Source organism: Haliotis cracherodii, unplaced genomic scaffold (genome assembly GCF_022045235.1).
Source record: "Haliotis cracherodii isolate W230 unplaced genomic scaffold, xgHalCrac1.p SCAF_15, whole genome shotgun sequence".
Classification (NCBI taxonomy): domain Eukaryota; kingdom Metazoa; phylum Mollusca; class Gastropoda; order Lepetellida; family Haliotidae; genus Haliotis; species Haliotis cracherodii.
The window spans coordinates 31980877-31997769 of record NW_027266270.1 but is presented as its reverse complement, the minus strand read 5'-3'; the positions used below and the strand labels follow the sequence as shown (position 1 = coordinate 31997769).

Sequence of the window (16893 nt, the reverse complement as noted above, 5' to 3'; positions counted from 1 at the left end):
GTCAATTAGTATTAATAAGCAATCTTTACATGAATAAATGGTTTGAACCTAAGTTCTCGTGTCATGCAATTTCCAGAGTGTTATTTGTGGAAACTACTACACAACTGATGCCATCTTCGCGAGGCAAAGAAGTTAACTGACTATAAAAGTCGACCCGTGAAGATCCGGGATAAAATAGGTCTTCAGCAACCCATGCTTGCCGTTAAAGGCGACTATGCTTGTCGTGAGAGGCGATTAACGGGATCGGGTGGTCAGGCTAGCTGACTTGGTTGAACCATGTCTTCGATCCCAATTGCGTGGATCGATGCTCATGGTATTAATCACTGGATTGTCTGGTCCACACTTGATTATTAACAGACCGCCGTCATATAGCTGGATTATTGCTGAGTGCGGCGTAAAACAACAAACAAACGAATCGAAACGACTATAAAAGTCCAGTTTCCACCCTTGCCGAACTAGGCTGGAATTCCTTGGCTCGATCGTAGCACCACCAGTGGCTATTACCAGTTATGTCCCTTCTAAGCCTCTCCTATGGACCAATCAGATTCCACCACAAGTCAAGACGATCTGAGGGGGGCACGGGTGGCCCAGTCGTCTAAGGCGCCGCGATTCGCTGTGCAGAGTTGCGTCCCTTGGGCACGCCAGAAATCTGTGATTGTGAGTTCGAACCCCGGTTCGCCCCAATTATGTTTCTAGGTTTGTCAGCACCATACCCGTGCTCGTGGGTTTCACCGAAGTGGTAAACGTCTTAGACCTGCATCACTTCGGGCTTTCCTCCCACATTAAGCTGACACGCTGTGATATAACTGGAATACTGTTAAAAGCGGCGTTAAACCCAACTCACTCACTCACTCAAGACGATCTGATCGATAATCAAGATCTATGTTGTGATAAAACGGGTTTTACATCGCGAAATGCATCAAATCACGCGAGCACCTTGATTAAAAACATGCAAAGATTGGGAAAATATCTGTTGACGATATGGCGATGCATATGCTTTGCAAATCATGCAATCGACCGAAATCTGCACGACAGTTTACGAACCGGTGTAGTAGGCTCAAACGACTCCCCCTAAATTTGACTCAAGAGTCATATGGGCCTAGGCTCACATGACTCCCCGAAGCAGGCTCAAAACACTCCCTCTGGGCTCAGCTAACTCCCCTCCTGGGCCTAAATGACCCCCCTTGTTTTGAATTAAATTGATTACAGAAAAGATCAAACATCAACCCCTCTTCCTCATTTCCTCATTTCCTATTCTGAAATGTTAGGCTAAGAACAATCCCCAATATTGCGTGTCAGATGTTTTAGAACCAGTTATTTTATGACGAATAGTTTATATAACCCAGTTTAGATTTAATTCATCTTTTATCAAAAGACTGCAGTAAACGTTTAAGTGATAACTCAGCTTAGCAAAATGTGGTCGTAGGTAGAAGGTGTAATTATACACCCCTCAAGCCAAGTTGGATTCAGGTATCGGATACTCCATTGAGACATCTTAGTTGCCATTATGACGTAGTATCATTCCTACGTAATAACGTCATCTTATGTTAGTGTGGAATGTCGCGTCACAGCGCGCTCGACTTCATGATAAGTTCGACTTGGCGCAAAGTCTTCAAGAAGTATGAATTTAAGGTTTGGGCTTTATTTTGCCCTAATGTTTGTTGTAATCAGTTGTCACAGGAAAAACAATATCCCGACGTTAACTTGATACGGATTATCTGCTCTGCTTTAGTGTTATCATTGTTTCAAATCTCCAACCGAAGTAGGCGATATATAAGTTCGTTTGCGTTTAGATCAAATTCAAAGACGGTAAAGCTGCAAAGAAAATAGCCAATCAGAATCGAGTATGCACTAAAATAATGATAGAATGCATAATGATGACATAAAGATCGCTTTGATTATCTCATGTGGGATCTGTTATGAAGACGTTATAAAAAAAAATCAATTAATCTATAATGTGTATAAGTGTAAGTTTCTTTGAAGAAGCTTACGTTGTTAAGGATTAATGTTTTCGTATGATTTTTTTATTATTTTGGAATTGAAGCCCATCTTTTTACATCTGAGCTATTTGAGCTGTTTTTAACTTACAGGTTTTATCAAATATACCCAAGTCATTCTATAAAAGTCCAGTTTCCTTGGCTCGATCGTAGCACCACCAGTGGCTATTACCAGTTATGTCCCTTCTAAGCCTCTCCTATGGACCAATCAGATTCCACCACAAGTCAAGACGATCTGAGGGGGGCACGGGTGGCCCAGTTGTCTAAGGCGCCGCGATTCGCTGGGCAGAGTTGCGTCCCTTGGGCACGCCAGAAACCTATGATTGTGGGTTCGAATCCCGGTTCGCCCCAATTATGTTTCTAGGTTGTCAGCACCATGCCCGTGCTCGTTGGTTTCACCGAAGTGGTAAACGTCTTAGACCTGCATCACTTCGGGCTTTCCTCCCACATTAAGCTGACACGCCGTGATATAACTGTAATACTGTTAAAAGCGGCGTTAAACCCAACTCACTCACTCACTCTGTAGAGGTGTCTCACCCTTCATGGCACATCTTCACGATCCGTATCCGCTCTGCGTGGTCAGTGAACTGAAAGTAGAAGACACTGTTATTAAGTCTACTCTATTCTATTCTCGTGACAGATTTTAGTGTACAGAGCCACTCATTTGTTTGGGAGAGACATCTAAAACTTACAGTACTGCATAGCAAATAAAAACATAAATTGCTGAATATACTGATTTGTAAAGATATGATTTCTGAATCGAGTTTCGTAAAATCAGTATGACACACATAAGAGTGTAATAATTTCTTTATTATCCATCATTTGAAAGCTATATTGTGGGGAATGGGTTACATATAGAGAGACGTTGTCTTTCATCAAATGAATAATGGCGACAACTGTGGCAGTGTCTGACGTCATCATGTACTATAACATCACTTCCATATCACGCCATAATGCGGTGGCCGTGAGGTTAACAACACTATACACATGTCATTAATGGTAGGAACGTCTGAAAGGACAATTTGTTTTTAAAATCGGACCGATGCAGCGAATCCGACAAAGAAGTTATTACCTTTGTGACCTTTAGCACTGAATACAGCATGTGTGAAGTTAGCGACCTCACGCCAGATGTCGAATGTAAGATAAGGGGAGGTAACTCCGGATCATTACAACTATCTCACCAACTAACGCAAAACTTGTGGAAAACTTACCTCTGACGGTTCTAGCTATCTTAAGCATTTGTTAGATTTGTCAAACAGACCATCCACTCACACTTCCTTTTAAAATCATAGACACGCATTTTTATTATATGACCTCGTCCGGTCAGGTAAAACAAATTCCCTAAATACTTGGTAAATTTTGATTCATAAACAACAAATACCACGTTGTACAGATTACCATAAAATTCACCCGGTAGGTAAATATATCTGATTTTATTTACTCACAGTTTATAATGCGCAGTTACCGAGAAGTACACTCTTCAAAAAAAGAAACGCGCAGGTAGTATGTAGTTCATTGAACGTGACTACGCAAAAAATCCGGTAGATAAATTGGATATATGTTATTGGAATATGTTAGTGGCCTGATATTCGACAAATGGTGCGTCAAAACGCAGCCATTGTTGATTTGCAATGTCTTAAACGGCATTGTTTTCATATTTGTTAAAAAATGTCATGGAGAAAAACAGTAAAGCAAAATGCACGTGCAAGTTATGACATTCGTAACTGGTGGTTATGGCTATAAAAAGGCAAGCATAAGCCAATAATTTGTCATTCAATTGTCAACATTTTTTTCAAGTTCGAAAATGCCGAGACTCAGCGCTGCCGATCGGAACATCGCCATAGGACATATCCAAAGGGGGAATCGCAATCTTCTCTTGCACGCCCCTTCAACGTCCACCACAGCACCATTTTCTGCCTTTGGGACCGATACACACAGTTCAATTCCACTGCAGACCGTCCGAGAACCGGCCGACCTGCACAAGATCGTTACATTCGACTGTTCCACCTACGTCATCGCAATGACACAGCTACGGAGACTGCAGGACACATCGGAGGAGGATATCGGACCAGACTATCAGGAACCATCTTTGTGTTGTGAGGCTGGGATCCGACCCAGAAGACCAGTTATCGTCCCTGTTTTGGAACAGATCCATCGACAACGACGCTTGCGTTGGTGCCATACCTTAGAGCCTTGGAATTTGAGAAACTGGGGACGAGTGTGGTTTAGCGATCAATCACGATTTCTTCTTCACCGGCGAGATGGAAGACAACGTGTTTATCGTCGTCGAAATGAGCGTTTTGCCCCACATTGTGTACGTGAATTCGACAATTTCGGTGGCGGCAGTGTCATTGTGTTGGGGGCCATGTCCTACACCACGAGATCTGACTTGGTTAAGGTTCAGAGAAGTTTGACAGCAAATCGCTACATGAATCAAATTTTTCAACCTCACCTTCTTCCAATCATTGACCGCCAGAGGGACTTGTTTCAACAGGACAACGCTCCACTGCACACAGCTCGTGTTACGGTAGATTACCTTCATAATGCCAACAGCAACGTATTGCCCTGGCCGTCGAGATTTCCTGATCTCAACCCAATCGAATACCTCTGGGACAACAACTCGATCGACGTGTACGTCAACGTCAGAACACGCTGCAGACACTCTTACAACTGGCCAACGCGTTACAAGCAGAATGGCGCAGAATTCCGCAGGGCAGAATTCGTACATTTATCCAGTCAGTGTCGAGGAGGTCCAGAGCCGTGATTGCTGCCCGGGACGGTCACACGATAAACTGAGTTCACCGCCACCTTGTGGCCTTATGTGACAAGACAATGAACAGTTTTCAATGCCTTTGTATAACGACAACATGTGACTATCGAGCTCCAAAATTTCATATTTGGATCTATGATATTAAATCAAATATATCGACTTTATTAGGTACAATTAATTTACTAGAAATCTACTTGTGCGTCCCTTATTTTGAAGAGTGTAGTGTATTGTAATTGGCGAGTCGCTGCATTAAAATCAATAGGTAACTTTAATAAAACCTATTATATATTTCGCGTATAAAGAGACATAAGTGTATCAACCACCTATTAAACAACAATAAAACAATGACCGCGCCGACTTCGTACACAAAGCACACTTAAAGTTCACTTTAAGTTAATTTGATGACAAAAATAACCGTAAAAAGGAAACTTATTAACATATCACATTAGGTAAAGTAATTATTTACATATCTTTAACAAAATATAGATTTCCATTAATTTTGTTACATAATGATCGTGCATGCATATCAACATTTTACATGAAGAAGAAAGATTGCCTAAAAGGTAATATTGCCCATAAAATTATCTTTCTCAAAAATGTTAGACATAACAATCAAACATAAGGTGCAGTATTATTCGAAATACAAAGTTAGTAAATCAAACAGAATAATTAATACAAATACAAAGTTAAACAAATATTGCAGTAAAGCGTCAATATCACATCATATCCAGCCATTATGTAAGAAAATAAATTTGCTGATGTGTAACAGCATTTAAAAAGTCTTAACGAAATTACTTCATAATGCCCTTCAAATTTATCACCTAAAATCTTATTATGCAAAACATCTGGTAATTTCACTATATGCTGAAAAAAATGGGTGCAATCATCGAAAATATATACACTTCAAAAAAAGAAACTTGACACTGACTTTCAAAATGTAATATAATGCGATTGTTTCAAAATAGGACACAGAAACCATAATTGAAACACTGTTTGAAGATCAATTTACACAATCTTCAAAACATTAATCGTGTCACCTAGACAGACACACGTACACGATACAGTTAATGTCACAGGGGTACAGAAAATGTCAGTATCGGTTGTGCCCACCACATGTATCAATCACCGCTTGACACCGACGACCCATAGATGCAATCAAGTTGTCAATAACACGCTGTTGGATGTGCTGCCATTCAAGCTGAAGTGCACTGAGAAGCGTCGGAAGTGTTTGGGGCGGTGGATTTCTTCTGCGAACGCGTCGATCCAACTCGTCCCACAGATGCTCAATCGGGGACAAATCTAGTGACCGGGCTGGCCAAGGTAATGTCTGGATGTTGTTGTGCTGTAAGAAGTCCTGGCAAACACGTGCAATATGCGGTCGAGCGTTGTCCTGCTGGAACTGTCCGCCATGAACGTTGACGTGAGGAAGAACGTAAGGCTGTAGGATCAAGTCTCTGTAACGCACACCTGTCAATGCACCTGCCACATGCACGAGAGGCGTCCTACCACCGTGATGAATTCCGGCCCATACCATGACACTCCCGCCGCCAAATGGGACAACCTGCTGCACACCGTTGGGGGCGTAACGTTCACCCCGACGTCCGTAGACACGTGCTCGCCCATCAGCACGCGTGAGTAGGAAACGGGACTCGTCAGTAAACAGTACATTTCTCCACCTTGCACGTGCCCATCTAGCCTTCTGTTGGTACCAAAGCAGACGATCCGCCAGATGACGTGGGGTCAATACATGACGTCGAACAGGTCTTCGTGCAAAAAGTCCAGCCTCCCTCAGTCTGTTGCGTACCGTTTGATCTGATATTCTGCGTACCCCAGGGATCTGTGTGGTTGTAGACGTGGCTGTGGTAGTGCGGTGTCGATGGTGTCGCAGCCGGATGTATCGATCTTGTGCTTGGGTTGTCACCCTTGGTCTTCCTGACCTTGGTCTGTCGTCAACTCTGTTGGTGTTGTTGTATCGGGTCCACAGTGCGGAGATTGTCTGTCTGGATACGCCAAAGTGCCTGGCCACTTCTTGCTGAGTTGCTCCAGCTTGTAATCTCCCAATGGCGTTGTTCCGTTGAGCTGCATTCAGTCTTGGCATTCTGTCACCGCCTCTACTGCCCTTATAAGGACTGTATGAACAGCCGTTGATGAGGATTTTTATACCCATTCAGCAGGGGGCCTGTATGCCTAAATGCAGGATCCTGTGCTGCACGTATTTTACAGGCGATTGCGTTTGGATGAAGCTGTAAATTTGATCCCCAAACGCTACGTTTATGTGCTTTGCATGTGTTTTCGCGAATCATAGACACATCATGTTTCTGTTTGACTTATCTGGTTCTCATTTAATGTAATTATTTTAGATATTTGGCAAAAAGTGGTTTTACATCTATGTCAAGTTTCTTTTTTTTGAAGAGTATATTATTTGTGTACGACGTTCACAGACTGTTGCACAATTAGTGTCAAAACATTTGTATTCTTGAAAACAAATGGGGGAGTCGTTTGGGCCTTAGGGGAGTCATTGTGTGGAAATTGTACTTTTATAGTCAGTTAACTCCCTTGTCTCGGGAAGATGGGCTGATGCATTATGCATGGTGTCTTGTACATAATTATAGCATTCAGCTGGCTCTCTCCAGGGGAATGGACGAGCATGTCGCCGAAGGGCATTGTTCACAGCATATCAAATACTGCATTCACCTTCGTTGCGCGGACTCGTTACAGCAATATATAATGAAAGGCCTTTTGTTTGTTTGTGTTGGTTTTCTCTGAATGGTGATTAATAATGCAAGAATCGAGAGGGCTGACTTAGGGTCCGACCTCTTGGTGTGGGCGGGGGAGTGGTGAGGATGGGACTATAGAACATAGATTGTCAAGGAACATTCGTGAATAAATTATGCTTCAGGCTATTGACAAAAAGACATTGTGTGCCACACAAATGACATCTTGCAAGGTATTTCTTTAAAAACATTTATATTTAGAGTCGTAGTATCAATTGAAACAATATCTGGTTTTGTAGCTGTAGTCGAAAAAGTATCTAGTCGAAAAAGTACAAAATCACACACACGCACACGCACACGCACACGCACACGCACACGCACGCACGCACACACATACACGCACGCACGCACACGCACGCACACACACACACACACACACACACACACACACACACACACACACACACACGCCCCGGATATGATAAGGTCGGTGCCTTACTGCCAGAACCCATGTCTTCTAGCTGTGTGTACATGTTATAGTTAATGTCTACAATCAGGCAATGAGTATATTGACTGATTCACTTTCTCTAATATGTACATAGACTGGATTTTAGACAGATTGAGTAGAATGAATTATACCCCGTTCACATGCACAACATATAATCACGTAAGTAATTTATGCGTAACTATACATACGTGTGTATATGTATACTTACTTTATGTTCACATGACAATTAACTACGGTATGTAAATAATGTATGTAAATGGCGTAACGTTTATAAATGCATCAGTCTGTTCACGACCTCGAACATGAAAAGTTTTTTTTCACTTCGAAGTCGAATGAGAAGAAAGTTACCATACAGGAGGAAGCATGAAGCAGCATGTGTTTGATTTAATATGTACGCAATTGTTTTACGCCTTGAAACCCAAAGAAAACACCGTCCGCCCAGCTCTGGATGTCCGCGTAAAAGTTGGTATGACTGTTGAGCTGTTGACAATTTGTTGGGTGTTGGCAAATCAAGAGATATATTAATTAGATCATCCTCTGACGTTGGCATAAACGTTCACATTACAACATTTATATTTGCACCTGCTTCAGACATGATGCAAATCTTCTTCTTGTGTAAATATACGCACATGAGTAAACGCCTTCACATGACAAGTATACTCACGTATGTATATTTACACACGCATGCAAATATACACACATATGTATAGAGGTACATGTGAGCGGGGGTAATAGACTCCTTAATTTAATCTCCTCATTTTAATTTGTCTCAGTATGCAGTTTACACGACGGAAAGGAGGACTCAGCCCAAGCAGATCAGTCCAAGTTGTTGGGTTGTTAGAATGGTCCATTAACAGAGTTTTAGGCATAAAATAATGGACATTTTGTTGCAGTATTACGGATATGACAGTTAAGCATACACCAGAATCATATGCTATTTCAAACGAAAGGAATTCCAATGCAATGATGTTTGGTTAAAAAAAACGTAGATTTCCCAAGTACCGTGCCGAGTCAAATATAGCCACTTAAAGTTTATATTTTTCGGATATGAAGTCTATACCTTTTCTATAGCAGTTTGGCATATCCTGAAGTAAGACCATTGTTGATTGAAAATAGCGAAGAAGAACATTAGGCATACGGCCTGTAGAGTATTTCATGTCAGTTAGGAACCGACCATTCGATCCTCTGTGGGAGCTGACATCTTTCGACATATTTTAGGTATAAATCGTATTGTGAATAGATTTCGCATGACGGATGACGCACGCCGTACGAAGACGGATGGCAATACGTCACATAAGCCTTTCGGACATCTTACAATGCGACAATGCGACAAATGGCCCAAATGTCGCGTTGTCGCGTTGTCGCAATGCCGCGCTTTGGCAAATTTTGACAATTTTTGCTTGTTTTTGCAAGGGTGGCAATGCGACAACGCGACAATGTCCTTTAAAGTATTCCATATACAACCGCAACATATTTTGGGGTTAACGAGATTCCTGCATATTATAAAGAGACAAGAGACAATATTCGACACATTTCAAAACAGCGAGCGACTGAAAAGAACATTTGCCAGACTCGGTTCTGTCACTGAACCCCCAAATCCCAGCCCCGTGTTATCTTTGTATCAAAACATTTGAAGTAAAAGTGAGGCGTATATGGTTTCAAGGAATGTATACCAATTAACAGGACCATGAACACCTTTCTTGCCTCAATTGCAATATTATTTAAGCATTCGACCTCAGTAATCTATTGCTAAAATACAAGCCAAGATAACTGTATCCAGTAACTACTTCATACGCATTTCCATTATAATTCCATTTTTTCATAGAGTGATAAACCTCCCCTATTTTTGAATAACAACTATTTTTGTTTTCGATAGATTGACTGGCATTTCCAATTTACAACAGTCATCATGTAAGATATTCAACTTCGTTTGTACGTTGTTGACAGTATTTCCAAACACAATAAGGTCTTCCGCTAATAGAATTAGCAAAATATGAATATATTCCGGATGTAACTTAACACCAAAACGACAATTTTGTTCCATTTTGTAAGCAATTCGTTTATGAAAAAACTGAAACAAAAAGGGACAAAGCATACACCCGTGACTCACACCCATGAAGCAACACATATACCAGATACTCTGTTGTTTGAACGAACACAGGCCTTTACATTACTCTACAAGGATTGTAACATTTTACCCATTTTGGCACTCAAACCATGTTTGTACAATGGCTTCCATAGATGTCGTCAAGGCCAGCTGATTTATTATGTTGCTAGGCACTGTACATGTTGCTTTCAAAAAGTTCGAATCTGGTGATTGTGGATTCTAATATGTCAATTGTCAGTTCTTGCACATAACCTTGACCTGTCACTATGTCCTCCACCTCACCAAGATTATCCTGAATACCCATTGGTTCAGAATTCAGCGACGAGAAATAGTCCCCGAGTGTTGTATATCAATAGGGTTGGGTCGTTGCGGTCGTCCAGACACACGTTTTATGATGTCCCAGAAACGTTTAGAGTCTACCGCTGAAACATTTTCTAGGTCACTCCTTTTACATTGTGCAAACTGGTCCTTCTTGATTCCACACAGTTATCTGTATTCATTGCAAACTTTGTTTTACTTAATAAGGTATGCTTTATCTTTAGTTATTTCTGAACGCATTTACATAATGGCACCGTTCATGTTTTTAACAGAAACATTCATCATCATCGGGCAACATGTCACTCGATTCCAAACCATAATCTATCACACTACACCCTAAATGCCCAATAGGGGGCACGGGTGACCCAGTCGTCTAAGGCGCCGCGATTCGCTGTGCAGAGTTGCGTCCCTTGGGTACGCCAGAAACCTATGATTGTGGGTTCGAATCCCGGTTCGCCCTGATTATGTTTCTAGGTTTGTCAGCACCATACCGAGTTTCACCAAGGTGGTAACGGTCTTAGGCCTGCATCACTTCGGGCTTTCCTCCCACATTAAGCTGACACGCCGTGATATAAATGGAATACTGTTAAAAATGGTGTTAAACCCAATTCACGCACTAACTAAATGCCAAATAAATGTTCAGTCACCGATTTGAAAGTCAGTTCCAAATCTCCAAATCACAATATATATGTTCAGAATTGAGTACATTTCCAAAAGCGTTTCTCCAAAGTAATTTATCTTTCCATCTCAAATTGTGTAAAAATATCTACTAAGTAATTATTACTTTCAACATGGTGAATAACATCGTTCTCCACATAGTCCCGCGTCACACCGGTTCTACTGTTCATGTACAATCGACCTGCGAACATCCGGGGTAGAATAGGTCTTCAGCAACCATTCTTGCCGTAAGAGGTAACTATGCTGGACGTAAGAGGCGACTAACGGAATCGGGTGGTCAGACTCGCTGACTTGGTTGATGCATGTCATCATACCCCAAATGCGTGGATCGATGCTCATGATGTCGACCACTGGGTTGTCTACATTTACAGACAACCGCCATGTAGCTGGAATATAGCTGAGTGCGGCGTTAAACAACAGGCAAACAAACAAATCCAAGTACAATGATATAAACAGCTGGGTCCTCTTCCAGTGTACTCAATAACAAATACAACAAAATCTCTACCCCATTTTGTCTATCTTTGTTATTATTACCAGGTCGAACTCTCCGGCTGAATATATGTAAACACACATACTGTAGCGCTACTGAAACCAAACATACTTTTATCCAACAGAATAGTAATAGCATGTTATCTGTATCGAAACTCAATAAAACGTCTTACCAGTGAATATTTTTTCAAAGGTATTCCTCCCGAATACCTCCGAACTTTAACCTTTTTGTGGCTGGTAAACAAAACAGTTTTTATTCTGGAAAAATGTCACTAAAGTAATAATCTATTGACTATTTTTCAAATAAAGCAACAATGTCATGTTCAGATACAAAAGAAACAAAGCCAATGTCGGACAGTTTGATGGTTAAATCTTCTCTATTCCGTGCAATGTATTTTGTAATATGCTTTTGACCTTGACCTTGACGGCAGCACCCGCTTCTGATCCACAGTTGACGATGTTCCACTTGAATCGCGATCTGCAACTGGAGCCGACAACTGATGCTCATCACCTTCCAGAGTAGTAGCTGGCATGTCCTTAATAACGAGCCTGCCATTCTAATGATAGCCCCTCTTGTTCTCAGATCTGAGCAAAGTCAGTTTCTCACGCTGTCGCTTATTACGAATAATTTCAAGAAACCGAGCAAAAACAATAAAAAACGTGAACATAGCAAAAGGAATCCTATATATCCAATCAAACTTTGTTTATAAGAACATTTTACATTAAGGGGCGATATGTACGATATTAACAATTAATGTAAAAAAAATATCTTTTTACATTAAGGGGTGTGGATTGTTACTCTTAATGTAATTCTTTTTACATTAAGAGTTAACACGTAAACCTTAATGTCATTTTTTTTTACATTAACAGTAATTTTTACATTAAGGGTTGTAACAGAGCAGCATCCGTGTTGGTACTGACGTTCTGAATCAACATGCAAACATTTTTCTAAGATTTTTGTTTATCAGTTCAGAGAGTACATAGCGATATTTGTTAATACATGCATATTGGCAAGTGAACAATCCCAATTCCTTCAGATTGATCAATGTACACAAGACTTATTTATTCACGTATAATACGCACTCGACTGTTATATGCACCTTTAATTATGGACAATTAAATTCTGGAAAAATATATCTGAAGTGTATAATACACACAAACTTTTCTTTTTGTCAATTCAGGCTGTCAGCATAAACCACGAAATTTACGATCTTTCAATTTTTTCACCAAAAGTTTATTCTAATAAGAGCCACCTATACTGAACAACAAAAGGTACTGTGACATTGAATTAGATTTAAAGCAAAGTTATGTTTTTTACCAAATCTGAAACAATTTCGGTTTGCAACAGATAAAAGACTCCTGTAAGTGTTCAAATGGTTTAATTTGCCATACTGACATCAGAAAATGCGTGATTTCATAGAAACATAAACATACCAAAATGTCAATTTACACATCAATAGCGTGTGTGTCCACCTCTGGTTGCGATGCAAGCAAAACATCTTCGTGTCACGGAATGGACCAGGCGCCGCACAGTCCTTTTGGATATCTGTCCATATCTGCTGGAGCATGTTTCGAAGTTCCTGGAGTGTTTGTGGAACACGTGGTTGACGTCGAAGGCTCCGATCCATCTCATCCTACATGTGCTCGATTGGTGAGAGATCAGGGGAGCGAGCCGGCCAGGGGATGACATTCACGTTGTTGAGAATCCTGAACAAGTCGAGCAATATGAGGCCGGGCGTTGTCATGTTGAAAGGTCATGACGCCTGGGCCAACACGACGCAAAAAACGGTAGAACAACAGGGCCGATGATCTCGTCGCGGTAGTGCTGTCCATTGAGATATCCCTCTACCACTATCAAACGGGTCCTCTGTCTTGCTGTAATCCCACCCCATACCATAACGCTGCCGCCCCCGAACCGATCTTCTTCCATGACACAATGATTGACGTAACGTTCACCTCGACGTCGGTACACTCGAATCCGTCCATCGATGTGGCTGGGGTGAAAACGAGACTCGTGAGTGAATAGAACTTGTCCCAACTGCATGGCCGTCCAGCGTAGACGCTGTCCGCACCACTGCAGAAGTGCTTGACGGTGGTATCCTGTCAAAATGGGACGTCTGGCGGGTCTTCTGGCGACAATCCCTGCACATCTAAAGGCGACGACGTACGGTTTGTGAAGATATTCGTCGAAGGCCAGGGATGCTTCTTGCAGTCACTGTTACTGGCTGGAATCGATTTCGTAGATGTGATGTTCGAATCCTGTTGTCTTGTCGATTATTGGTTACGCGTGGCCTGCCACTCCGAGGATGGTCTCTGACTGCATTCGTCTGTTGCCAACGTTGCCATAGACACCAAATGGTGTTTCTGTAGACGTTAAATTGTCTTGCAACGTTGACTCGATCCTGCTTCAGGCATACCAATGGCTCGCAGACGCTCATTTTCGGACAGACGTGGCATTTCGTAATGTTGAATAATTGCGTAATGTTGTTGTTTTTCTGAGTGGTTGTTGTCAGCACGATGCTAAACAATGCATATGGCATCCCGTTAACGCACATGTTTTTATATCCATTCTTGGGTAGCGAAATGCATGGGGCTTGCATTAAAGTCAATATTTGCACGGAATACATGCTTTTCTGTAGCAGTTTTTGTGACTTGATTCCATACATGTACTACAATATTGAAAACCAAATTTTACTTTTGGAAAAAATGTTTGAAAAATACACTAAAATATTGGTGTCACAGGAACTTTTGTTGTTGAGTATATTTCTAACTTTGAGAGCGCCCTGGGCGCTTATTATGTCGAATACGATACATGGTAAATGTCATGTCATGTTTTGTGTCATGTAATTAAACTAAAGCAAATTAATATAAAAACTTAAATGTAAATCCTACTTGTTACTGCTTGGAATTATTCATAATCACACACTGAACGGATAATTACATGTGACTTATTTAATAAATAAACGTCTCGTGGTTGTTTATCGCACAATAAAACCATGAGGGGTTTATTCTCCATACAGTGTTTTACTGTACGATAAATAACAACAACGAGTCGTTTATTTCTTATTTGAGACATAAACATCATTTACAACCTCCCTGAGGATGTTAATAAAATTTACGAGTTTACTAAACATTTACTCGTATAAATAATGATGACTCCCTTAATACGACCCGATCTCGCCAATGTCAGACAAGTTCATTTTATCAATAGGGGGTTTAAGGTTGGTATTTGCTGAATATTCTCGCAATTCTCCCAGTGATTCCCTATACCTTTCCTCCCAATACAGATTTACATATCTTGCACACTTTTGGATGAGGTAGTTTGGCCATTGCGTTTATCTGTGTTTCCTAGCTCTAAGGGGAACAACTCACTACCCTCTCCAAAATATTGTCGTCCGATTTACGACGTCCTCAAGCTGAGAGCGCATGTTCGAATCTTTTGACAGAATAAAGTTTCATCGAGAAATATTCCACGTCTCGTTCCTCATTATTTGCTATTTATCGGGTAGTTAGCTTAAATTTAATCATAAACTACCTGTTATTCTGGTGGGTTTTGTTTATGTTTAAAGCATACTTTGCCTTATTACGTAAGGGTGCAGGCAGTTAGGAGGAACAGCCCGTCATCTTGCCCTGTTCAAGGATTTTCAGTTTACGGCGCCAATTATTACAGATTTGATTTTAAACCCATCTCAAATATAACACAGGGTTAGTCTTAAATTTATCATCTTAGAAAAGTAATAAAGTTTGCTTTACCCCGATGCATAGTGTAATCAAGTATAGTTTTGCCCTGAACTATTATAACGTCAAAGCACTTAGTCACCGAGCATCCTGTACTTTAATATGCTAGTTCAGGGCAAAACTATACTTAAATACATAACACGTTGGGTACAGCAAAGTTTATTTCTTACGTATAGAATGGAGATATATTACAATGGAAAATCGAGATTTTATCCCCATATTCACTTGCAGCTGACACTGAGTTCTGATGTGTATTGAGATCCATCTTCCTGAGGCAAGGGAGTTTACTGACTATAAAAGTCCAGTTTTTACCCTTGGCTGGAATACCCGAGGCTGGAATTTCGTGGCTCGATCGTAGCGCCACGAGTGGCTACTACGAGTTATGTCCCTTTTATGTCCCTCTATTGACCAATCGGATTCCACCTCTCATATCTCTTTCATTTGCTTTGAACAACGTAATCAAGGCGATCTGATGGATGATCAGAATCTTTATTGTAATAAAACGCGCCTATACCTCGTCAAGTGCATCAAATCACTTGAGCACCTCGTTCTGAAACATGAAAAGATTTTGAAGATATCTGTCGACGCCCAGTTGACGGTACATATGCTTTGTAAATCCTGCGCTCAACCGAAATCTTCACGGCAGTCGCCATGTTGTTAACGACCCGAACGTCTATTTCGTTACGCGATTTTGATTGGACTATGCATAGACTCGTTAGTCCAGCCAAAATATAACTCCAATACACCAGCCTAGTTCGACAAGGGAGGAAACTGGACTTTTATAGTCAGTTAATGAAGATCAACCTTGATGAAGATCAACCTCGACAGCATCTTCCCGAGGCAATCACTAGAGCATGTTGGCGGTGTCGTGTGAGGATGCAAACGACTAAGAACGACAACAGGATTGTGTGGTTCATCTCAACAATGAACGTTTGAGATGACTTGATCAATAATGTGTTATGCCCCCACAGTTGGTCAAAAGGTTTACACGGCGTCACATGGTCCAAATTACAGACAGACAGTTTTTGTTTCAGTGTAAAGGCCAACTGCCCACAAAAACATCATATTACAAGAACGGATTGAAGCGCACATAATATGTTTATTATTGTTGATAGCCAATAGTGGATTGCCAGTTATTTAAAGTAAGTTTCTATCTGATAGGGTGCCTGCTTTAATTGAGGGATATTGCTAGTTGACAGGAGCCAAACTTGGATTAAGCTTAAGTTCTCAGTTAGAAAGCCATTTTAGTATATTTAGGTAATATTGTCTCACATAGGCGATAAGGTTGGGGGGTTTTCTAACTGACAGGGAGCCATCATTAATTGAGGCGTTTTTCTAGTTGCTTGATGATACTTACTATTTAACAAGAGAGTGAATGAGTATGGTTTTACGCCGCTTTTAGCAATATTCCAGCAATATCACTGCGGGGGACACCAGAATTTGGCTTCACACATTATACCCATGTGGGGAATTGAACCCGGGTCGTCGGCGTGACGAACAAACGCTAGGCTACCCCAAGAGAGAATGTACTTGTGGCAGTGACAGTAATCTGTACATCACGCGACAGTTGACGT

At 41.1% G+C, this 16893-nt stretch overlaps 1 protein-coding gene across 1 annotated transcript in view; it reads left to right on the top strand.

Moving 5' to 3' along the window:
• Positions 1-3801: 3801 nt before the first annotated feature.
• The window catches only part of LOC139461642 (cholecystokinin receptor-like), a 58065-nt gene continuing 44973 nt past the window's right edge, over positions 3802-16893 (top strand). Inside the window, exon 1 of the mRNA XM_071243108.1 lies at positions 3802-4168. Coding sequence (XP_071099209.1) covers positions 3802-4168 — 367 coding nt within the window. The remainder of the gene's footprint in view (positions 4169-16893) is intronic.